The sequence below is a fragment of the Pristiophorus japonicus genome, chromosome 5, assembly GCF_044704955.1.
Source record: "Pristiophorus japonicus isolate sPriJap1 chromosome 5, sPriJap1.hap1, whole genome shotgun sequence".
Lineage (NCBI taxonomy): Eukaryota > Metazoa > Chordata > Chondrichthyes > Pristiophoridae > Pristiophorus > Pristiophorus japonicus.
The window spans coordinates 108,474,576-108,500,409 of NC_091981.1; the positions used below are offsets into that span (position 1 = coordinate 108,474,576).

Genomic DNA, 25,834 nt, shown 5'->3' on the forward strand with positions numbered 1-25,834 from the left:
TAGGTTTATTCAAGGGAGATTCAAACCTGGTATGGTATCAGGAGAGTAAGAAGACAGGGGAGTCATGATGGGTTGGGGCAGTGATTGGCAGGAGCAAAGTATGCGAGAGGGAAAAGGAAAGTTGGCATGGTTGGGTGACAGGAAGGGGTGAAGACAGGAGAGAAAGGGTCAAGAGGGGAAAAGGGATATACATCACATCAATTAATTATTATAAAGTTAACACAGTTTCTTCTATTCTTTAATCTGTCATATTGAACGTATGGGAATCTGTTTTATCAAAGATCAGTGGGTACAATTTCATACTAAATGCTCTTCTAATTTATTCTCACAATCAAAGTAAATGTAGAACTTTTGGCTTTTACAGCAGTAGCAAATCTTGTTGCATATAGGAAGGGAAAAGTAGGCATCATATGTAATCCATGAATGTTTTAAAATAGCTACGGATGCAGTTTATAGACTTGACATGTAACATATCCAACCGATGCAGAGCATGAATCAGCAACGCCAATAGAAGTTTGAACTGCATAGACAATGCAAGCCAGAGGAAATTATGATCAAACTGTACAGGACTTTGGTCAGACCATACCTTGACTGTCCAAATCTGGTCGCTGAGACACAACAGGGACAATCAAGTGCTGGAGGCAGTGCAGAAAATAGTCACAAAGCTGAAGTAAAAGGTGAGAGTTATGTGGAAACACTAGAGAAAATTGACAAAAGCAAACTACTGCAGATGCTGGAAATCTGAAATAAAAACAAAAGTGCTGGAAATACTCAGGTGGTCAGGCAGCATTTGTGGCGAGAGAAGCAGAGTTAACGGAGTTCTGACGAAAGATCAATAACCTGAAACATTAACTGTTTCTCTCCACAGATGCTGCCTGACCAGCTGAGTATTTTCAGCACTTGGTTTTTATATTGGCGAAACCTGGGGTTTGCAACCTGGAAATGAGGAGTCATAGATGATCTTATGAGGTATACAAAATAGATATTACTTTAAATTGTGAGACAAGGGGACATGGATGCAAATTAATAAAAGGTAAATTTAGGACAGTTACAGGAAATTCTTCTTTACATAAACGAGCAACACATGGAATGGACATCCAGAGTAGTGGAGAGGCAAAATAACATTCCGTAAGCAAGACAGACAAAAAAGGAATTCTGATTGCCGATGTCTAACTGAATTTTGTTATTGAGTGTGGTGGGGATGGGGTGCCCGGGGAGCGGGGGGGAGAGAGGGAGAGGTAAAGCACAAGTGGAAAGGAGGTTATTTGCCATAGATATTGTCTGTCAAAAAGCCCTCTTTATACATATTTAAATATACACTAGAATTTTTTTTAATACAAAAAAATACTGCCAGTGACAAAGAAGGTAAAAGCAGGAGTGTGTGACTCACTGGTACCCAACCCGCTCTGTAATGCCATATAAACACGCAGCTGGGTGCGGAGTAGGCGATTTTAGTTGTATACAATTGAAACGGGCAGTGCCCATTTAAAAAAAATGAATATGAGCAATTTGGCAGTGGGCATGCAATTCCACAGCCCTGCCTCTCCTGATGACTGTCACACAATTATGATTGATCTTAATGCCCACAGACAGATAGATTAACTTACTTAGTGGATGCCAATACCACCAGGTGAAATATTACAAAAATGGGAGGTCAACATGCCAGCCACTGAACTATTCACCCCATCATCTTTTAGAACATATCACATTTTTTTTAATCCTTTAAAAAGGAACTTAATATATCTGGCTTACTTTGTAATGGAGTGATAATTTGTTTTCTTCTTGAGAAATAAGCCGTTATCACAAATGCAACGTCCAAATATGCTGCTGAGGAACAGAACCATAAATTAATTTACAGTTCATCATGTTTATATGTAAATTCTCTGGCCGAAATATAACCGTCTTCATCTTCATCTTCATTTTTAAAGATGTCATTCACCATAGTCTCCTGTTGCGTGTCATTTTGTGCAACTCCATATTTTTCAAATTCGCTGCGGAGATACTCTTTCACCTAATTTGCAGATAGCCCAGGATTAATTTAGCAGAAACGAACATTCAAAGTCATGCAATCCAAAGTAAAAAAAGTTGATGGATAAAAAATATTCTGATATTGCAATACTGGGGAGAAGGGAACCGAATTAAAACAAAAAAAAATACATTTTTAATTCTTCGATTTCAATTCAAAATACTTTTACCTAATGCAAACTGTTAGGCATACTCACAGTAGTTTATTTGTTGGAAGGTCTTACCCATTAGGCAGATGTTTTCAAATTACTTTTAAATTAGGTAAACTAGAGTGTCTGTGTGAGCACGAGTGATCCTGGTGTGCCTGCTGGGGACTGACACTATTGAGACTGTGTAAGTTTGTGGATCGGGGGAGGCCCCCAGTTTTGTAATGCAAGTGGGCACCTTTGCAACCAGGTGCACATTAATGGTACAGACCTGCCATAGAGGCAGCATGGTGCAAGAGAAGAGTGACCTGGCTGGGTTTGGGGGCGGGGGGGGGGGGGAAAGGGAGGAAGACGGAGGATATATGTCAGGTCTGCCTCTTCTTCCAAGAAAACATAGGTAATGGGGTCACTTTAAAGAGGTTTTTAAAAAAACATTCCACCTCAGGGGTCGAGCCCTCAATCCTGGCCTGGAGCCCCAGGTGGGTTCCACTTCCACCATTGGTTTACCAGTTCGCCTAGTCTCACCGGGGGTACCACCATCGACCATGCACTGCGTGACTCCTCGGAGGAGGGTAACTCCCCTGATGTAGGGAGCTCCTGCTATATCTCACTTCTCCCCCTCCTCCATGTCAACAGCCTTATCTGGGTGGAGCAGAGACTCTGCCTCTTAACAGCCTTCAGGAAACCGCAGCACAAAGCCAGGACCTGATGTATCTGGGTCTTGGCCTACTTTGAAGTCCTACTTAAGTTAAGGTGGGAGTATGCTGGAAGGGTGGACGATTTTCAGGGCCAAGGTGTTTTTTTTTTTATTGCCTAGCAGTTTTCCTTCTGTCTTGGGAGAGGGACATCCGTGTATCACCCTTTCTCTTACTTTCATACCGAGTCCTGGCTGTGTTGTAAAATACAGAGACCCAGTTGTTCAATCAATGGAACCCAGAGGACTGACACCCTACTTTACTGAAACCGGCTCCCTTAATCTGATGGCCCATGTGATGTCAGTTCTGTGAGCGCGGAATTCAGGCGATATAGGGAGACCTACTATTTCCCCTCAGCAATGCTCCTGTAACACAAGTGTCTTTATTTCCATTTGAACCTTCTTCTCAATATAAAGCTTGACTGAAAACTTGGACCAGACAATATTTTCTAGTTGTTATTGTGGGTGACTCTGGAGACAGAGGCATTTTATACTCTCAAAAAAAAATCATTGATATGGACAATTTCACAGGCAAACTTCATTCAAAAATGGCTAGACTATGCCCACCTAAAAAAGTTTGTAGAATTTAAATAATTCATCTCAAAAGTATAAACATTGCTCATTTACAATAAAATTGCTGCACGAACAATATGTTTTTAGTCCAAGAGCAAGCACTGGATCTAGTTCTAGGAATGACAAAAAGAAAAGACAGACTTGCATTTATATAACACCTTTCACAACCACCGGATGTCACAAAGCGCTTTACAGCCAGTAAAGTACTCTTGAAGTGTAGTCACTGTTGTAATGCAGGAAACGCGGCAGCCAATTTGTGCATAAGCAAGCTCCCACAAACAGCAATGTGATACTAACTAGATAATCTGTTTTTTTATGATGTTGATTGAGGGATAAATATTGGCCAGGACACCGGGGATAACCCCTCTGCTCTTCTTCGAATGATAGGAGACAAATAGTTAATTCAAGGGCAGAGGAGTATCTCACAATGACCACAACATAATTAGTTTCGACATAAAAATTGAAAAGGACTGATGACAAAGATAAAAGTAATTGATTGGAAATATGCCACCTTCACAGAGATAAAAAAGGGGAAATAGCCCGGATAAACTGGAAAAAAAAGTTAGCAGATGAGTGCAGAAACAATGGGAAATGCTCAAACAGGAAATGGTTAGGACACAGATAGAGATAAATTGCCACAAGAAGAACCAGTAATACATCAAAACGTAGAATTCCTTCGATGAGTACAGAAATTAAAATTAAAATGAGACGTATAAACAAGGCATATGACCAATCTAAAGCTAATAAGACAAAAGAAAGTCAAGCTGAACATAGAAAATATTGAGGGGCAACAGAGATTAGAAAGGCTAAGTGCAGGTATGAAGAGACTGGCAAGCAATATAATGTCCCGGATTTTGCGATAGAAATGATGGTGAGGCTATCAGCTTTCACCGTTATTAAGGAGCATATCGGACAACAACTTCTGGCATCCACACGTGTAATTAAAGGTGGAAATCTGAAAGTTGTTGTCCAATTTTTCATGCTCCTCCAAAAGCTTCACTACACGATACCTTGCCGATAGATTCAGCATTAAAATACATGAAGGGTGAGAAGTTGAGATACTTACCCGCCAGTTAACCACTAAATACATCAGAAAAAATTGGGGTTAGTGTATTTAGGTGTAAGTGAATTTTTAATGACGTGATAGGTCTTAATTACTGGCAAGCAACCTCTCTGGCCCTGAAAATTTTGTTTTACAAGTGTGGAGTCTCATTCCTTCAGAATTTAATTATTGGAGATTTTTTTTTTTAAATTAAAAATTTAAATAATTTTCTTTTTACTTTTTCTTTGTCTCTTATCTCTTTCTTAATCCTCTATTTCTCTTTATTTCGCTTTTTGTACATGATTTTACATTTAATTAAATATTCTAATTTATACTTCCTGGTTTAGTCTCTGTGGGTTAAAAGTTCGATAGCCCCTGAAAACAGGCGCGGGGTTCATGATGAGTGATTACCCTGCGCCTGTTTAAAGTAATGCAGGCAGCACACAAACTTGGTGTAGCCTGCTAAATTAAATGATAGTGGCTTGCAGCCCAATGCTAAACATAATGACAAGTGGCTGCACACTCAACAGGGAGCTCAAGTTCATGTGAAGCTAGCACCAATTAAAGCTAGCCTCCAGCTTTTAAAGAGGAGGTGCAGTTTGATGAGACCATTCCAGAAAGCAGTTTCAACTGGCATTCAGCACTGGCACAATAGGCCAGAGAACGGGCTCCAAGGTTCTCCAACACAGCACAAGAGGTGGAGAGAGGCCCTGCTTCAACAAGGGAACTGAAGGCTCTCCAGACAAACATTACAAAGGCAGTGGGAGCAGATAGCCATGGAGGTCAATGTCAAGAGTGTTGTCCCGAGGGCCTGTGTTCGAAGAAGTTCAATGACCTCACACGAGTGGTCAAGGTCAATGAATGCATCATCAAATGTCTTATCCCACAAAGTGCACCACAAGCATCACACACTGCTCAATTCACCACATCCCCATTACCCTCCGACCAACAGTCATGACTCAAATCTCACATTCATACGCTCCCTCTCGCCCTCACACACTAGTGTGACCCGCACCAGAACTGTGCGCATGCTACTCAGATGCCATTTGAGAGCCAAATCGGCACCCGTAGTGCCCAAACAACGGGTGCTACGCAACCAAATTTTAAGCCCTGCATGTTTCAGTGAGGATTCTTGAATCTGATTGGCTGAAGACACATTTCTGCTCGTCTTGCTCACACATGCCACAGATCCCCTGTAGAGGGCGCTCACTGAACAGGGTTCCTAAATACCATAAGTTGGCGCTCAAAAACCCAAAAACTTTCTGTGGGCAACTGTAAGCATAATGAACAGCGAACGCCGTTCCTTCGACCGCTGATCGCGAAATTCGGGACATGGGCAATAGTAGAAGATTTTATAAAAAGTAAAATAAATGTTAAGGGGAGGACTGACTAGAGATGAAAAAGGAAATCTTATGAAAGAATGCAGAGATAATAAATTAATATTTTGCCTTAGTTTTCACAAAATATGGAGTGAAAGGATAAAGAGAAGACTATGAAGCGTTTAGATAGCATAACCATAAATAAAGAAATAGTACTGAAAAAAAATGGTAGAACTCAGTGCAGAAAACATGCATCCTAGAATGCTCAGGGAAGCGAGAGACGAAAGAGAGGCTCTGACCAGAATTTTTCAAATTTTCTTGGATGTGGAAGTTGTGCCAGATGACTGGATGATTGCCAATGTAATAATCGCTGTACAAAAAGGAAGAAAAGGATAAACCAAGTGACTATAGACCAGTCGATGACAGAGCAGTCAGCCTAATGTTGGTAGTCAGTAAGCTTCGAGAGGCCATAATACAGGATTCAAAATTAAAATTCACCTCGACAGACATGGGTTACTTAAAGCCAATCCGTATGGATTTTTAAAAGGAAAGTTGTGGCTAACAAACTTAATCAAGTTCTTTAAGGATATAACAGAGTGTATTGATGAAGGAGATGCAGTGGACATTGTCTATATGGTGTATAAAAGGAACTTGATATAAAGTGGCGCATTTAAAGGGAGTGTGGTAACATGGATAGGAAACAAAGTGCAGTGGGTAATGGAATCTTCCAAGAGATGTAAACAATGATGTATCACAATGGTCAGTGTTGGAAACATTTCTCTTCTCTCGCTGATCTGGACTTGGGTGTAGGGGGTACAAATAGTAAAAATTGAAAATTAAGGAGAATCGCTGTGTTAATGGGGCTGTTAGCAACTCAAGGAGGACACAGATACGTTGAGGCAAACAGATGTCAAATGAAATGTAGGTGAAGCAGAAACACAAAGTTAGAACAAGTTTATAAAAGCGGTTAAGAAAAGCATGCAGGATTCTAGATTTCATAAATAGTGGTGTAGAGTGCAAAAGCAAACCTTCACAAATCATTGGTTAGATTGCAGTTAGAATACCACGTCTAGCTTTGGGTGCTTTACTTTAGGAAGAATGTCAAGTCCATGGATAGAGGGGGCAGAAGAGATTTATTAGGATGTCAGCAGGGATGAGAGGTTTTAATTATGAATCTAGCATAAATTATTTCCAATGGTCAGTGAGTCAATAACTAGAGGACATAAATTTAGGATAATCACTGAAAGAACAAAGGGAGAGGTTATTAGTATTTTTTGAACATGGCGGATTGTTAGGACATGGGATGCCCCACCATAAACAATAATGGAAGTAGAATTGATAATAGCATTGAAAAGGGAAGCAGATGAATATTTTTTTGAAAAATTATAGGGAAGTACCGGTGGAATGGACTAAGTGAATAGTTCTTTCAGACAGCCGACACAGGTACAGTGGACCTTAGTGGCCACTGATGTGTGGTAAGGTTCTATGATTTGTATTCATTGGTAATGTTGACTAACATTACTCTGTCTGTGTGCTTGTATACAACAGAGGCTGACTTCTCCAGGGTTACTACATTCAAATCCAGCCAGGGACGACTGAATGCAAATCTCAATTTTTTGCTACCTATAAGTATTGGTCATTAAATGAGTCTAACCAATTTTAATCCAGATACCAATGGGTATGGCTCAACAATACAAAATCACCCCTAATTTAACAATAAATTGGCCATCTCAGGGTGGCTGGTGAGAGAAATGGTAAAATGATGCAGTGGCTGCTCTTGAGAGATTAGGGCTAAGGCACATTATTGGGAAAGAGTAGAGAGTATTTAGATATAAATAATAAAAACAGACTTACCTCCTGTCTGGACAATCTCCAGTCATCATTAAGGTCCATTTCTTGGAATGAATCATGAGTCCGTGGTCCACTTTTGATCTCAAAAAGCTCAATTTCAAATATCAAAGTGCTTTCAGGTGGAATTTTTCCTGTACAACATACTTATATTAGTTGTGAAACTGAGTACTTGTGTTCAAAATTAAACCATGTCATTGTAAGAAATCATGCATCGGAAAGAAATAATGAATTTATAAAAATAATAAGTATGCCAACTCAGTAAATAGCTTATGGCATAATAGAATTCTAGCCACATCAGATATAATATTGCACAGAGAGCTAATGTCATTACGAGGTCAGAACACAAAAACAGGCCTGATAAGAGATTTAATAAGGAGCCTTAAATATAAACAGGCCGTCTTTTGAAAGGACAAGACATTCAGACAGAGATAAGGAAGAAAATGACTTCATCAGGCTGGGAGTGGGTGGCCATAGGTACCTACTCCTCTATAATTGGACAATTGAATGGGTAAAAATGATTGACACGAGGTATCCACCAGCCCACCGAAATAAGGTATATAAATGGGCAGCCGAAAGCCAGAAACAGGCAGAGAGGGAGGGAGATTCCTCTGGGGTGGACCTCAAACTGGCTTCGGCCTAACACTCGCCAGCTCGGGATCCGTGCCGAGACCACCATTCTGCCTCAATGTCTGTCCACTCCGTTCCGGGGCCAGTAAATCATTCTCATCTGTTACGGATTGGATATCTTTAATTGTTTTGCGTATCTCTAATTGCGTATTGTATCTGATTATATTTAAAACTTCAGCTCCTTAATAAAATGCCTTATAACTCCCAAGACTCTTTGGGTAATGTGTGTGTGGCCGGTGATCCAAATCTTACATCATGACTTTTATAGAATTCTCTTGAGAAATTATCACTTACACTTAATATTTCTGCCAAATAAGAGCTTCAGTTGGTCAGATATATTAATTTACTGTTTTACAACAATGGTTTACTATTCATGCGATTAACATGAATGTCAAGATATACTTGGAAACAAGATAAAATGTGGAGATAAATCTTGATGTCAACTGTTACACTATACATAAATAAATTACTATTTATTTTCTTTTTAACTGTTGTGAATTTTGTGGGAAATGAAACACACCAGATTTTGGACTCCCAGTAATTAGTTCTAAGCACTCCCATTAGATAAGGCATGATTAGGTATGGAGTAAAGCTTCCTCTACTCTGCCCCAATACTGTGCCTTAAGCCCAAATCTCATGAGAGCACCTACTGTATCACTTTCCCATTTCTCTCATCAGCCATCCTGAGTGAGATTGCCAATTTATTGCTAAATTAGGGGTGCTTTGCTATTGTCGAGCCATACCCATTGGTAAGTAGATTAAAGATAGTCAGACTTATTTAATGACTAATACTTAGACAGCAGAAAGTTGAGATTTGCATTCCATCAATCCTGGCTGGATTTGAACGTAGTACCCAGGGAGTACCTGGTAGCTGTACCCCCAGAGAAGTCAGCTTCTGCCGCATTTTGCAGACTCCCGACTTGCGGGTGGTCAAGATCTGTCCTAGTGACATGGGCATCTGCCAGTGATATAATTTCCGACCTCCCCGAGCTCAGTGCTGGGATGTCGCTCCAATATATTTTCACTCCTTGCTGAGGTTTGGTGTACCTCTTTCAAATGGCTATTTGATATGTGAACCTTGACAGTGAGTGTTGGCAAGCTACTGGACCTCAGGAGGCATCGGAGCTAAGCTTAATCTTTTCCTCATCAAATATTCAAACTTTAGCTTTTCTCAACACCCTTTGTATTCATTATATATAACAATGACATCTAGAGATTATGTGGCTCTCAGCTGTCCAGGATAAAGAGATAAACGGGAGTTTCAGTCCCTCTAAGGATTCAGAGTAGGATTATGCCCACATGTGTAATCTGGGGGCAAGAACTTGCCTGCTTTATTACTTTGACATGCGATCATTATCTATGATGGTGATGGGTGAAATTATTCCATTACATTGTCCCTACTTTCACTCACTTGTAGTCAACCTTACCGGAACGTAAAAATCACAACAGCCAAAATCAGCATGCAAAGGTCACTGGGTAATGGAGGTTTCAATTCAAAGACATGCATTGAGTATGCATGGCCATGCTAGCTGTTAACCAAACAAAGAGAGTATGGAATGGTTAGTAATTTAATTGTAAAAACATTAACAATTTTCATGTAAGCAATTGTTTAGTACATTAGTTGAAAAAGATGAAAAAGCTAGATGCAGGATATTTTCGTTGCAATATTAAATGCATTTTCCTACACAAATCCAACACTAGGTTTTGTTCCTTGTAGATATTATGGGGTGGAAATTCGGTTGGAGACTAATTAGGGCACTAATGACAGCGGGATGGTAAATTTTGCGCCGAGAAATGGTTTGCGTCTCCAGCCACAAAATTCAGCAGTTGGGCCTCGAGTGTGCAGCGGAGCACTAAGGGAGGTGTCCTACACCTGTCTTAGGGCATTAGGCTGGCTAAGCAACTGAAAACCCATTGCTAAAGAGCTGGCCTCGGAGTGCCCGAAGGGAGGCTTCTTGGAAAAAACAATCGCCACAAAAAACATTCCCAATACCTTGCTCGCTTCACAAAGATAAATTGCAAAAATAAAAATAAAAACAAACAGTCACTCTTAGCTCATGTAGTCATTCTTTCCCTCACTGCCGCCAGAGCAGCTCGGACCGCCCGCTTTCCCAGGCGGTACAGGGTCAGCGGGAAACAAAAATCATTGAGCTGTTGAAACCGGGGGCGTTGCACGCAGATTCGACCCTTCCGGGGCGGTACTGGTCAGCGCCGCCAGCACCGGCACACTGAATGTGCCGAGCGGTGCGAATACCAGTGCTCGCGGCTCCAACCCCTTCAGCGCACCTGTTCCAACCCTTGTAAGATTCAGCGAAATCATCGACAGCAAAAGCATAAACTTTTGGACTTAAAGTTTCAGACTTTGCTGTTACTGCAGAGAAGCAGACAGAATGATGTGAGACAGGTCCAAACATGTCCCACAGGAATACACATCAGGTGGGCAAGAATCGATGGCTGAAATGGCAGGAAGATGGTTGATGGACGGGCCCTTTGTCATGTAATCAGTGGGAGATTAAGAAGATTGGTCGGTGCTCAAGACACAGAAAGCTTTTCGACCACCCAGACCTGTTGGAGTCCTATCGAGGAAATAGCCGAGTAACAAAGGAACAGGCCAAAAACATTTTTTTTTGCTCTTTTAGTTGTACTGCCTCAGGCAAAGGACAGTTGAACTTTTGGCGCGAGAAGAAGTATTTTGCAAGTATAAGAGTGGCAGGTTTTGGGCCTTCTCTTGCTCTCTCGTGCTCTCCCCGCTTACTCGCTTCGTTCAACGCACAAGGACTGAGCACTCCGTCTGGGATGGAGAGAAGAACCACAATCTACGAGCAAAGAGAGCCTCAATATTTCGACTGGGAAGCTGACCTTGAGACTGGACTTGAATACCACAGATTGGTACAGAACCAGAAGATACGCCTCATCGGGAGAAGTAGCGCGTAAGCCAGAGGGGTAACTGGTGAGCATTTATCCCAGCACACACATTTTTAAGACCACCGCATAGCGTGAAGGGGTTTTGTGTGTCCCAACCAAGCCGTAGAGGTTTAATGGGGAGGTTTTTGCACGGAACATAAGCGTACACACAATTCTGTTAGATGGATTCAGTGGTGCACTTTTGAATCCAAGCAGGGGTGTTTTAGTCGTGGGTACTTCGCGTTAGGCGCCTGTTCAGATGGGCCAGGGTTGTGTGTTGTACTGTGTTTATATGTTTTACACCACCAGGATGTGTTTTACTGGGTGCAGGTGTGTGCTTTAACTTGAATAAAAGCATTGTGATGGTTGAGACCGAAAGATCTGGCTATAACTGTATATTTCTGTTCACTACTATAATTTCAGTGTCCAGAACTGTTGGAAGGGGAGTGATTTGAAACCACCAAGGGCAAAACCACTTACACCCTTTCTAGGGGCACTAAGCGACTGAATTTCTATCCCAATCTGTGTTGAAAGGAATGAGAACTCAACTCCAGGATGACTTTCCTGAGAAGGTATGTGTAACTGTGTCATCACGGTTATATCAAAACAGTTGTTGGAGTCCCGAGTAGGCTGATACTTGCCTTTGCATACTTGACATTTAACTGGGACTGTAGGGAGTGCCATACGTTCTCATTTCTTGTACACACCAACGTAGCACCCTGACCCCAACTTGTGTGCTTTTATCAGTTTACTGAATGGCAACTAAAATCAACTGGGTCTGACATGAGACTGTGCTCAATCAGTAGAAAATTAATTACAAAGCACTAAAATGCACAAATTTAGTTTTAGGTGCAGTAAAGTTCATATGTATGTTGAAAGATTATTAAAAACAAAAGGTTCCACTGGGCAATCAGAATATTTTTCAAAATTTACTATTTCAGTAATATAACACTATGATCATCTTGTGCAATTATTGCAAAACATCTGGCATCATACAGTATGGCCTGAAAATTGCGGCCTCGCTAGGTGCGTACGATGTACGCATGCACCCGAAGAGGCCTCGCAAATGCCGGTTCACGGCGCGCAATGCGCATGCGCCAAGAATCGGCTTTTGTGATCTGTCAAAATGACTTTTGACAGAATGCACGCATCCCCGGGAGAAGGACATTCGCGGGATAGAGATTTGGGCTATTTGCCCAACGAATGTCCTTCAAACTCTTACGCCTATTTTTACCAGCGTAAGAATTTTAAAACATGGAAAAATTAAATTTTAACACTAATTTTTATATTAAAAACCCTGTCCATTAAGGCAAGTTTATTTTTAACCCTATTAAAACAGATTTTAAAACATTTCAAAAATGATTTTTTTCTAAAACATTTAGGGGCCGAAATTGGTGGACGTACCGCCTGCGGACCGCCAATATACGGCCCAAAATCGCGAAATTGATCAAAAAATAAGTACATACTACCCAACGGGAAATTCATCAGCGACATACCGCCGGGGAGTAGGCATACCCTCCGGCCCACTGAGCACCCTGCAGATCGCCCAAAAGTCAATATCAGTAGCATACCACCGGAGCTGCACACCGTCCGAAAAAAGGTGATTTTATGCCAATGGTATGTCGGCAGTATGTAACTACAATGTTCCTCTGCCCCACCCCCGCACCGCCCCCTCACCCCAAGCGATCTAATCCTACTCCCCAAAAAAGATCTAATCCCCCCCCCACCAGCGATCTAGTCCTCCCCCCAAAAAAGATCTAATCCCCCCCCTGCACCAAGAGAGAGGCAATTCCCGCTTAGTCTTCCCACCCTCAGAGATCTAATCCCCCCCCCCCAAGAGAGATCTAATCAATCCATCCCCAGAGAGATTTAATCCCCCTCCCCCACCAATCTAAATCCGCCCCCCAAGAGATCTCAACCCCCCCCCCCTCCCCCGCAAAGAGATAGAATTAACCCCCCATCCCTCCGAAGAGAGATCGGGTCCCCCAGCAATCAAGTCTTTCCACCCCCAGAGATAGACTCCTCTTCCCCCACCCCCCAGCGATCCACTCCTCCCTCTCTTTCCCCCCCTCCCCCCCGCCCCGGCGATCTACTCCTCCCTCTCTCCCCATCCGCACCCCCCGGCGATCTACTCCCCCCGCACCCCCGGCACTCTACTACCCCACCCCAGAGACTGAACCCTCCCCCCCCCCCCAGCGATTTAGACCCCCCTCCCCAGCGATCCACTCCCCCCCACTCTCCCAGCGATCCGCTCCACCCCACTCCCACAGCGATCCACTGCCCCAGCGATCCACTGCCCCAGCTCCTCCCCCAGTGATCCACTCCCCCAGCGATCCCCTCCCCCAGCGATCCCCTCCCCCAGCGATCCCCTCCCCCCCTCCCCCAGCGATCCCCTCCCCCCCCCTCCCCCAGCGATCCCCTCCCCCCCCCAGCGATCCACTCCCCCCCACCCCTCCCCCAGTGATCTAACCCCCCCCCATCAGCCATCTAATCAATCCCTCCCTCGAGATTTAATTCCCCCCACAGAGAGATCTACCCCCCAGAGAAATCTATTTCTCCCTCAAGAAAGATCTTGTCCTCCCCCCTAGAGATCTAGTCCCCCGAGATCTATTCTTCCCCCCCCCCCCCCGCCCCCAGAAAATGCAAAAATAAAAAGTATAATAAATCAATCAAAAACAATGCACAAAACAATTGTGCCATTGTTGTTCTCAAGACTGAAATACAATAAAATAGTTTCCAATAGTACCCAAAGTTGTGCGCACAGATATCATAAGTTCCATATAGTTCCGTCACACTCCACTGGACGCACCGCTCAGGACCGCCCGGACCAATATTGCCAGCACTCCGCCCCAGCAGTACCGGGTGGTGAAGATTGACCGACCACTGCGAGACCGCCGAGAATTGGGCGGTCCACCAAATTCGGGCCTGATATTTCAATTAATTTTAAATATGTGAGGTGTTTTTTTTATTGTGTTGTGTTTCTGTGCTTTAGCCGGTATTCTCATTGATAGCAATGGCAGCTCGTACAAACCGAACGCCCATTATCAAGAGAATATTACACTGTGATTGGTGGTCCAGACCCAAGTGATCCCAGGATGGGTGAACCTATATGCTGGGCTGCGCATCTAGGCCTCGGACCGCAAGTCTACATTTCTCCGGGACCACCAGGTACTTTGGGCAAAAAATAATTTGGTTGGTGGCATCTGCCCGCAGGAAGCCTCCGTCCGCAATTTTCAGGCCTATATCTCATCTGGTCTCATACAGTATATCTCATTTGTAAAATACTTCATGAGCTGGTAGTTAAGTATATAGAAAAAGCAGTAACAGTACAGCAGAAATAATGGATAAATAATGCCATATTATATTTTTTGGATAAGCATAATAACAATCATATTCCTCATCTGTGTAGCTAACTCTGGGTACAATACCTCTTCCTTCTTTTCCATATGCAAGGGCTGGGGGAATGATTAATTTCCTCTTCTCCCCTGTGCACATCTCACGTAATCCTTTGTCCCAGCCTATGAGGGATTCTTTAATCCCGAGTGTGAACCAAACTGTCTGGCCATTGTTGTTCTCAAGACTGAAATACAATAAAATAGTTTGCAATAGTACCCAAAGTTGAGAGCATAAGTAGATCCTTCCATATAGTTCTGTTGCAAACACGACAAATGTATATCGTGAAAGGAATAACACAAAGCTCTTGGAGGGTATAGAGATAGGAAGAGGTGAGGCCATGAAGGAATTTGAACACAAGAATGAGAATTTTAAATAAAGACAGATTTGTTTTTATATAGCACCTTCTACGACTTCAGAATGTCCCAAAGTGCTGTCCAGACAATCAAGTACCTTTAGAAGTATTGTAGTAATGTAGGAAAAGTAGCAGCCAATTTGCACACAGCAAGGTCCCACAGTGACGAGATAATGACCTGATAATCTGCTTTTAGTGATATTGATTGAGGGATAAACATTGGCCAGAACACTGTGGAGAACTCCCTAACTCTTCTTCAAAGTAGTGTCATAGGATCTTTTAAGTCCACCCAAGATGGCAGGCTTGGTTTAATGTCTCATCCAAAATTTGCCACCTCCAATACTGCAGTGTCAGCATAGATTTTGTGCTCAAGGCTCAAACCCACAGAGGCTCAGAGGCTACCAACTGAGCCACAGCTGACACTTGTATACCTCTGGGGTGTAATTATACCCCCTCATGACCTGAACCAGATATTTGTATCTTTCACACATGTACTTCTTCAATCTCCCCAGAGATGAAGATGATAACACTGAGGCAAGGTTTGTTTCACAGCAAGTGAATAAACAGCACAACAATTATGATCAGATTCACTTAGTCTAATCAACAACACTCTGGTGAGAAACCACTGCATGCCATGCTCACTCTTTTATATTTGATGTTGGGTGCCCATCCCCTAGTGCCAGCTCGGCTCCACAGGAACCCTATTGCTGGAGTGTGCTAATGCCCGTGAGCAACTTTTACTTTTAGTTTACTGCAACAGGAAGCCTCAATCCAACAGCTGTTTTAGATTCACATTTACGTGGATCTATGATACTGCCCGTTTCCTACAGATTGGGTTGTTTATACTTAGCATTGCATTCGAAAGGGAGAACCATGGGCCTGCTGTTGGCTGCACACTTCTAAAGTTAAAAGCACTGTCAATTCTTCAATTCAATCTGAATCTCAAGACTTTATTCCATCACGTGGTATATATCAACGATTTAGATTTGAATATAGGGAGTATGATTAAGAAGTTTGCAGACGACACTAAAATTGGCTGTGTGGTTGATAATGAAGAAGAAAGTCATGGGCTGCAGGAGGATATCGATCTACTGGTCAGGTGGGTAGAGCAGTGGCAAATGGAATTTAATTTAGAGAAGTGTGAGGTGATGCACTTTAGGAGGGCTAATAAGGAAAGGGTATACACATTAAGCGATAGGTCACTTAATAGTGTAGATGAACAAAGGGACCTTGGAGTGCTTGTCCACAGATCCCTGAAAGTAGCAGGCCAGGTGGATAAGGTGGTTAAGGCGGCATGCGGAATGCTTGCCTTTATTGGTTGAGGCATAGAATATAAGAGCAGGGAGGTTATGCTTAAATTGTATAATACTTTGGTTAGGCCACAGCTGGAGTACTGCATGCAGTTCTGGTCGCCGTATTATAGGAAGGATGTGATTGCACTAGAGAGGGTGCAGAGGAGATTTACTAGGATGCTGCCTGGAATGGAGAATCTTAGTTATGAGGACAGATTGGATAGGCTGGGTTTGTTCTCATTGGAACAGAGGAGGTTGAGAGGAGACCTTATTGAGGTGTACAAAATATTGAGGGGCCTGGACACAGTGGATAGTAAGGGCCTATTTCCATTGGTGGAGGGGTCTATTACGAGGGAGCATAGTTTTAAGGTGGATGGTGGAAGGTTTAGAGGGGATTTGAGGGGGTCTTCTTTACACAGAGGATTGTGGGGATCTAGAGCTCGCCGCCTGGAAGAGTGGTGGATGCAGAAACCCTCACCACTTTTAAGAGATGGTTGGATGGGCACTTGCAGTGCAGTAATCTGCAGGGTTACAAACTCAGAGCTGGTAATTGGGATTAGACTGGATGACCTTTTGTGGCCAGCACAGATATAATGGTAAGTACTGCAGGGAATCGAATACAGCAAGGGTGATCTCCTGGACTAGTTTCGATCACCTAAATGGGTCAGAGAGGAATTTTCCCAGATTTTTTTTCTCCCTAAATTGGCCTGGATTTTTAATCTGGATTTTGCCTCTCCCAGGAGATCACATGGCTTCGGTTGGGGTGGAGTGCAGAATGTTTCCAGTACAAGGGGTGTCGCAGTTGTGTGAGGTGGACTGGTTGGGCTGGGTGCTCTTTGCCTTTCTGTCACTGTTCATAGGTTTATATGTAACCTTCAGGGCTGCTGACCAAGAGCCGTGTGGCTCTTTGTCAGCCGGCATGGGCACGATGGGCTGAAATGGCCTCCTTCTGCGCTGTAAATTTCTATGTTTCTATGGGCTCAATTTTGGCGCCCTTACAGAAATGTGCCCCTTTTCTCTGTTCAGAAGTGTGGCGAAAAATTTCCTCCCCATTTTGGCCGCTGTCCGGCCTCTCCCCGGTTGTCATGCAGCATGGCTAATCGAGTCGGGTGTGGAGCCAGCGTCCTGCCCTGAAAACAGTGCCGGGACATCTGCACATGCGCCTTGGAGTCGGGTCCGCGATGTCTGCGCATGCGCAGTAGCCCCGAAATTTGGCAATCGGTCATTTTTAAAAGAAATCGTAGCTGCTTGTGTTTTGCTGTCCAGTGAGTTTGCTTCCTGCAGCCTGTGTGCGCTCCGATGTCGGCAGTTCCCGCCCCTATCCCTGGCCGAGTGGTCGCCTGGTCATCCCGCCCCTATCCCTGGCCGAGTGGTCTCCCGGTCATCCCGCCCCTATCCCTGGCCGAGTGATCTCCCGGTCATCCCGACCCTATCCCTGGCCGAGTGATCTCCCGGTGGTCCCGCCCCTATCCCTGGCCGAGTGATCTCCCGGTGGTCCCGCCCCTATCCCTGGCCGAGTGATCTCCCGGTGGTCCCGCCCCTGTCCCTGGCTGAGTGATCTCCTGGTCGTCCCGCCCCTATCCCTGGCCGAGTGATCTCCCGGTCATCCCGCCCCTATCCCTGGCCGAGTGATCTCCCGGTCATCCCGCCCCTATCCCTGGCCGAGTGATCTCCCGGTCATCCCGACCCTATCCCTGGCCGAGTGATCTCCCGGTCGTCCCACCCCTATCCCTGGCCGAGTGATCTCCCGGTGGTCCCGCCCCTGTCCCTGGCTGAGTGATCTCCTGGTCGTCCCGCCCCTGTCCCTGGCCGAGTGATCTCCTGGTCGTCCCGCCCCTATCCCTGGCCGAGTGATCTCCCGGTCGTAACGCCCCTATCCCTGGCCGAGTGGTCACCCGGTCGTCCCGCCCCTATCCCTGGCCGAGTGATCTCCCGGTCGTCCCGACCCTATCCCTGGCCGAGTGATCTCCCGGTCATCCCGACCCTATCCCTGGCCGAGTGATCTCCCGGTCGTCCCACCCCTATCCCTGGCCGAGTGATCTCCCGGTGGTCCCGCCCCTGTCCCTGGCTGAGTGATCTCCTGGTCGTCCCGCCCCTATCCCTGGCCGAGTGGTCACCCGGTCGTCCCGCCCCTATCCCTGGCCGGTGGTCACCCGGTCGTCCCGACCCTATCCCTGGCCGAGTGATCTCCCGGTCGTCCCGACCCTATCCCTGGTCGAGTGGTCACCCGGTCGTCCCGCCCCTATCCCTGGCCGAGTGGCCTCCTGCACCGGCTGGCTCGCTGTTGAAGTAGCTGCTTGTGTTTTGCCCTTGCTGCAGCCTGTTCGGTGAGTTTGCTTCCTGCAGCATGTGTGTGTTCCAATGTCAGCAGTTCAATTGCTCCTGCCCCTATCCCTGGCCGAGTGGCCTCCTGCACCGGCCAGCCCGCTGCCTTCCCGGGCTGAGTTTTCAGATGAAGGTAGGACTTAGTTCTATTTTTTATTTGTTATTGAATGCTTATTACAAAGCACAAAAAGTAAGTCTTGGTGCTTTAGGTGCAGGTCCTCTCCACTTCCCTTCCCGTCCCGTCCCTACCTGCGCTGATTTCTTAACTCTCCGCAAGGGTTGTCTGAAGTGGCCACATATGCTGGCCTAATTAGATTTGGAGTAACTATTAGCTGGCTAAAGTGGCCTAAATGGTCAAAAGTGGCGTAGGTGGCTGGTAACGCCCCCTTTTGAGAAAAACAAAACTAAACTAAAAAAATCGTAACTAACTCATTTACACTGGTGCAAATTGAATGTGCAAAATGAGGATTTTTAAAATATGCCAGAAAAATCAAGTTACTCCAAAAAAAGAGAGCAACTCCTGGCCAAAATTAAGCCCCAAGGGGTCACGTTTCAGCCCGAGTTGCTCCTATTTTTTTGGAGCAACTAGTTTAGAATGGAGTATCTTAGAAATTGCAATTCTCGGCCTTTAGTTTGCTCCAGTTCTATTCAGTTAGAGCAGAACAGATTTTTTTTTCCCAAAAAGGGGGCGTGTCTGGCCATTTACACCTGTTTTGCAAGTTTAGGCAGTGAAAACTTACTCCATTCTAAGTTAGTTTGGAGTAAGTGTAGATTTTTGTACGCTCAGAAAAAACCTTGTCTACACTTGGAAATCAGGCGTATGGAACGAAAGATGGGGCGTTGGGGGGGGGGGGGGGGGGTGAAGGAGGGGGGGGTTTACAAACACTTCACTTTTACAAATCAAGAGCCAACAATAATAAATGATAAATAAATCAATAAATAAACCAATAAATCAATCCAAATAAATAAATATTAAAAAAAAATAAAAAATCACTCAATAAATAAAAAAATATTTCTACTCATCAGGGAGAAGAGGGGGGTGGGGGGAAGAGAAGAGAGGAAGATGGGGGGGGGGAAGGAGAGAGGAAGATGGGGGGGGGGAAGGAGAGAGGAAGATGGGGGGGATGGAGAGGGAGAGAGGAAGATGGGGGGGGATGGAGAGGGAGAGAGGAAGATGGGGGGGGGATGGAGAGAGGAAGATGGGGGGGCGGGGGATGCAGAGAGGAAGATGGGGGGGCGGGGGATGCAGAGAGGAAGATGGGGGGCGGGGGATGCAGAGAGGAAGATGGGGGGGCGGGGGATGGAGAGAGGAAGATGGGGGGGCGGGGGATGCAGAGAGGAAGATGGGGGGGCGGGGGATGCAGAGAGGAAGATGGGGGGGCGGGGGATGCAGAGAGGAAGATGGGGGGGCGGGGGATGCAGAGAGGAAGATGGGGGGGCGGGGGATGCAGAGAGGAAGATGGGGGGGCGGGGGATGCAGAGAGGAAGATGGGGGGGCGGGGGATGCAGAGAGGAAGATGGGGGGGGTGGGGGATGGAGAGAGGAAGATGGGGGGGGATGGAGAGGGAGAGAGGAAGATGGGGGGGATGGAGAGGGAGAGAGGAAGATGGGGGGGTGATGGAGAGAGGAAGATGGGGGGGGTGATGGAGAGAGGAAGATGGGGGGGGGGGATGGAGAGAGGAAGATGGGGGGGGGGGATGGAGAGAGGAAGATGGGGGGGGGGGATGGAGAGGGGAAGATGGGGGGGGGGGATGGAGAGGGGAAGATGGGGGGGGGGGATGGAGAGGGGAAGATGGGGGGGGGGATGGAGAGGGGAAGATGGGGGGGGGGATGGAGAGGGGAAGATGGGGGGGGGGGATGGAGAGGGGAAGATGGGGGGGGGGGATGGAGAGGGGAAGATGGGGGGGGGGGATGGAGAGGGGAAGATGGGGGGGGGGGATGGAGAGGGGAAGATGGGGGGGGGGATGGAGAGGGGAAGATGGGGGGGGGGGGATGGAGAGGGGAAGATGGGGGGGGGGGGGGATGGAGAGGGGAAGATGGGGGGGGGGGATGGAGAGGGGAAGATGGGGGGGGGATGGAGAGGGGAAGATGGGGGGGGGGGATGGAGAGGGGAAGATGGGGGGGGGGGATGGAGAGGGAGAGAGGAAGATGGGGGGGACGGAGAGGGAGAGAGGAAGATGATGGGGGGATGGAGAGGGAGAGAGGAAGATGGGGGGGTGATGGAGAGAGGAAGATGGGGGGGTGATGGAGAGAGGAAGATGGGGGGGTGATGGAGAGAGGAAGATGGGGGGGTGATGGAGAGAGGAAGATGGGGGGGTGATGGAGAGAGGAAGATGGGGGGGGGGGGTGGAGAGAGGAAGATGGGGGGGGGGGGTGGAGAGAGGAAGATGGGGGGGGGGTGGAGAGAGGAAGATGGGGGGGGGGGATGGAGAGAGGAAGATGGGGGGGGGATGGAGAGAGGAAGATGGGGGGGGGATGGAGAGGGGAAGATGGGGGGGGTGGAGAGAGGAAGATGGGGGGGGGGATGGAGAGAGGAAGATGGGTGGGGGAATGGAGAGAGGAAGATGGGGGGGGGGATGGAGAGAGGAAGATGGGGGGGGGATGGAGAGAGGAAGATGGGGGGGGGGATGGAGAGAGGAAGATGGGGGGGGGGATGGAGAGAGGAAGATGGGGGGGAAATGGAAAGAGGAAGATGGGGGGGGGGATGGAAAGAGGAAGATGGGGGGGGGGATGGAAAGAGGAAGATGGGGGGGGGGATGGAGAGAGGAAGATGGGGGGGGGGGATGGAGAGAGGAAGATGGGGGGGGATGGAAAGAGGAAGATGGGGGGGGGATGGAAAGAGGAAGATGGGGGGGGGATGGAAAGAGGAAGATGGGGGGGGGATGGAAAGAGGAAGATGGGGGGGGGATGGAAAGAGGAAGATGGGGGGGATGGAAAGAGGAAGATGGGGGGGGGGGATGGAAAGAGGAAGATGGGGGGGGATGGAGAGAGGAAGATGGGGGGGGGGATGGAAAGAGGAAGATGGGGGGGTGATGGAAAGAGGAAGATGGGGGGGTGATGGAAAGAGGAAGATGGGGGGGGGGTGGAAAGAGGAAGATGGGGGGGGGGGTGGAAAGAGGAAGATGGGGGGGGGGGTGGAAAGAGGAAGATGGGGGGGGGGGGGTGGAAAGAGGAAGATGGGGGGGGGGTGGAAAGAGGAAGATGGGGGGGGGGGTGGAAAGAGGAAGATGGGGGGGGGGATGGAGAGAGGAAGATGGGGGGGCGGGGGATGCAGAGAGGAAGATGGGGGGGCGGGGGATGCAGAGAGGAAGATGGGGGGGCGGGGGATGCAGAGAGGAAGATGGGGGGGCGGGGGATGCAGAGAGGAAGATGGAGGGGCGGGGGATGCAGAGAGGAAGATGGAGGGGCGGGGGATGGAGAGAGGAAGATGGGGGGGCGGGGGATGGAGAGAGGAAGATGGGGGGGGCGGGGGATGGAGAGAGGAAGATGGGGGGGGGGGGGGAGAATGGAGAGGGGAAGAAGGGGGGGGCGGGGGATGGAGAGGGGAAGATGGGGGGGGAGAATGGAGAGGGGAAAAAGGGGGGGGGGCGGGGGATGGAGAGGGGAAGATGGGGGGGGGGGGGAGAATGGAGAGGGGAAAAAGGGGGGGCGGGGGATGGAGAGGGGAAGATGGGGGGGGGCGGGGGATGGAGAGGGGAAGATGGGGGGGGGGGGGGATGGAGAGGGGAAGATGGGGGGGGGGGCGGGGGATGGAGAGGGGAAGATGGGGGGGGGGGCGGGGGATGGAGAGGGGAAGATGGGGGGACAGGGGATGGAGAGGGGAAGAAGGGGGGGGGGGGGAATGGAGAGGGGAAGATGGGGGGGGACGGGGGATGGAGAGGGGAAGATGGGGGGGCGGGGGATGGAGAGAGGAAGATGGGGGGGGGGGAGGGGAATGGAGAGGGGAAGAAGGGGGGGGGTGCGGGGGAGCGAAGACGACGAAGAAGCCTCGCACGCAGCCGATGCCGCCACCGCCAACTCTTTGGGCAGGACCCGCCCCCCAGCGAGATGCGAGCTGGCGGGCCCCGCCGCCGAGGTAAGGTGCGCATGCCACTCGGCTGGGGATAGGGTCGTCGCCCTGGAGACAGGACGCCGGCAGCTACTGTGCACACGTGCAGCTGCCGGCACTGTGTTTGGCGCAGGGCTGTAGCTCCACCCCCAGCAGCTCCTGCTGTGCAGCGCCGAGGTGGAAATGGGCCTTCAGCTATCTGAGAATCGCGAGGTAAGTAGTCGGCGCAATTTTTGTTCTATAAATTAGGTGGGCCTCTCCGATGTGCGCCGTTCTAGCATGCGGCCGAAACTTGACCCCCATGTTTCTATGTTTTTATTACTTCACCCAATTTCTTCTAGCGATTTACGTTTTGTATCATACATGATCTTGTGATTTATATGATACTTTTTTATATTTCATGGAGTTGATACAACTTCATAATTAATAGAACTATATATATATATATCTTTCAGACTTTGTTTGGAGAATGTGGATACTGTAATACAAATGTACTAAACCTGAACCAACATCACACAAATATACATTTGGGTTTACAGATGTGAACAGTCTCTTTAAATGGAAAGTCATTACCACCTGCACTGCTTCCAACCAAACCAAAACTTAAAAGTTGTAGGGCGTTTTTAAAAATCCATAACATGTTAAATTCCATGCATGGAATGTGTGTTAATCTATTGTGGGATTTTTCACAATAAAAAAATCTCCATTGTCTTTCAATTACTTATTGCACCTTAGGATGCGCTGTACAGTCACACCTTCCAGGTCACCCAATGCCCATTGTTTCAGTGAGTGTCCTGCAGAGTACCCATATTGGACTTCTCTGAATCTTCAGACAGAAATTGCAGGCCTCCCATCACTGATGGCTTGGAGTTGCCCAGATTCCTTTTTTACAATTGTGCTTTAATTACATGTTTTAAACTCAAGGTAATTAAAAAAAAAAAGACTTTCAACACCTAACGGGCCATTTGGACCCCTCCAAGCTTGGCCCCACTTGCTTCAAAAACAAATCACCCAACCTGCTACCGTGTATCCCTTGCCACCTCCTAGAATATTAATTATCCAACTCAACCTCGGACATATTGCCATGCCAGTCCTCCAGACCAAAAGGAACTATTCTCCACCATGACAAACATCTTCCTCAATATCTGGGGGACTCTCACAAATTCTGATTGCCAATTTTGTGTTAAAAACACTAGAGGTTGCTGTCTGAATGACCAGCATGCAAACATCCTATGTACCAAAAGTCAGCAAGAGTGATGAGAACAACAGCAATCAGAAAATAGGGATTGGAAAATGGAACAAAGATCCAAAGGTTGCCAAGCCTCCTGCAATCTCCCTGAATTAAAGATTAATGTCCCAGTCATTCCTGTTAGTAAGCCAGCCAAAAGTTAAGAGGCACGCATGCTCCAACTGGTAAAAATCACACAATGGACTCAACAGTTTATGGAGCACAATGGATTGTGGGTATTATAGTCGCCATTATTGACTGATTGCTGCAAGGATTGATGTTGAGTCTCCTTGTTTTCAAATCATGACGTCGTCTCTCCCTATCTCTGTAACCTCCTCCAGCCCTATAACCCTCAGATATCTGCCCTTGTCCATTCTGGCCTCTTGCACATCCCTGATTTTAAATCTCTCCACCATTGCTTTCAGCTGCTGAGGACTTGAGCTCGAATTCCCTCCCTAAACTTCTCTGCCTCTCGATCTCGCTTTCCTCTTTTAAGATGCTCCGTAAAACCTATCTCTTCGACCAAGCTTTTGGTCATCTCTTTATGTGGCTTGGTGTCAATTTTTTTTTTTTTTTTTAATAACGCTTCTGTGAAGGGCCTTGGGACATTTTACTATGTTAAAGGTGCTATATAAATGGTGGTCTACAAAGAGCGGTCTTAAAGGGAGTGGACTTAAACAGGATGGTATATTTTGGAATTTGGAAAGAGTGGGAATTTCTGATAAGTATTGGGTAAGTAGAAGCTGTACATAGTGAAATCTAGTTTAATATTTTGATTTAAACCTAGAACTTTAAAACTGTAGTTAACAGAAGTTGCCTGCCAGTGGCAGGTAACTGTCAGTCAGCTGTAAGCGTTTGTCTTGAATAGGTGCTAATCACAGAATAGGGGAGCTGAGTCAACACTTGTAAAGTGGGTGCAGCTCTTAAGAGTATAAGAGTCAACAGTTTTTCAGAACACAGGAGTGGACTTAAACAGAGTGGTTTATTTGGGAATTTGGAAAGGGTGGGAATTCAGGGAAGAAAGAGCCGCAGACTGGAGCAGCTGTGACAGCAGTGAGCAGAGTATAAATTGAGCGGGAGGCCCAGAGACAGCGCAGACTCCCGGAGCAGCAGTAGCAGCGATGATGAGCAGGTGGAGAATCGATAGCAATTCAACACATGAGTGACGTCAGAAACCAAAAGTGACGTCGGCATAAGGGAAAGAGCTGATTGTGAGTTGTCAGTGAGTTTTTTTTGTCTTCCTGTGTTAAGTTTATTTCAGTTTCAATTAACTAGAGGCATGGCAAGGTAGCTCAGTCCCATGGAGTGCCCATGGTGTGGCATGTGAGAAGTCCTGGACGCTTTGCGTAGTCTCCATGTGTGCAGGTGGTGTGTCCAGCTGCAGCAAATTGAGCTCCGCATTTCGGAGCTTGTTGGCGGCTGGAGTCACCGGTGCATCCGCGAGAGAGAATTTCGTGGATAGCACGTTTCTAGAGGTGGTCACCCCGCAGCTAAAGAGTGTGCAGGCAGGGAGGAAGTGGGTGACCACCAGAGAGAAGAGGAGGACTAGGCAGGTAGGGTAGGAGTCACTCGAGTGCATCTTGCTCTCCAACCAGTATTTTGTTCTAAGTACTGGTGAGGGCAATGGTGTCTCTGGGGAGTGCAACCAGAGCCAAGTCCACGGCACCACGGGTGGCTCAGCTGCATCGGGGGGGGTGGTGAGAGGAAGAAGAATGGCAGAGCAATGGTGGTAGGGGATTTAAGAGTCAGGGAAGCTGACAGGCGTTTCTGCGGCAGCAGACGTGACTCCAGGATGGCATGTTGCCTCCTTGGTGACAGGGTCAAGGATGTCACCGAGTGGCTGCAAGACATTCCGGGGCGGGGGGGGAGGGAAAGAGGGCGAACAGCCAGAGGTTGTGGTCCATATCGGTACCAATGACATAGGTAGAAAGAGGGATGGGGTCCTGCAGGCAAAGTTTAGGGAGCTACGAGAGAGATTAAAAAGCAGGACCTCAAAAGGTAGTAATTTCTGG

The 25,834-nt window shown here is 47.1% G+C and overlaps 1 protein-coding gene across 1 annotated transcript in view; it reads right to left on the reverse strand.

Moving 5' to 3' along the window:
- Positions 1 to 295: 295 nt before the first annotated feature.
- fkbp14 (FKBP prolyl isomerase 14) overlaps positions 296 to 25,834 on the reverse strand; it is a 32,257-nt gene continuing 6,718 nt past the window's right edge. The window contains exons 2-4 of the mRNA XM_070880842.1: positions 14,610 to 14,761; positions 7,654 to 7,781; positions 296 to 2,011 (exon numbers count right to left, since the gene is read on the reverse strand). Coding sequence (XP_070736943.1) covers positions 1,853 to 2,011; positions 7,654 to 7,781; positions 14,610 to 14,761 — 439 coding nt within the window. The 3' untranslated portion in view covers positions 296 to 1,852. The remainder of the gene's footprint in view (positions 2,012 to 7,653; positions 7,782 to 14,609; positions 14,762 to 25,834) is intronic.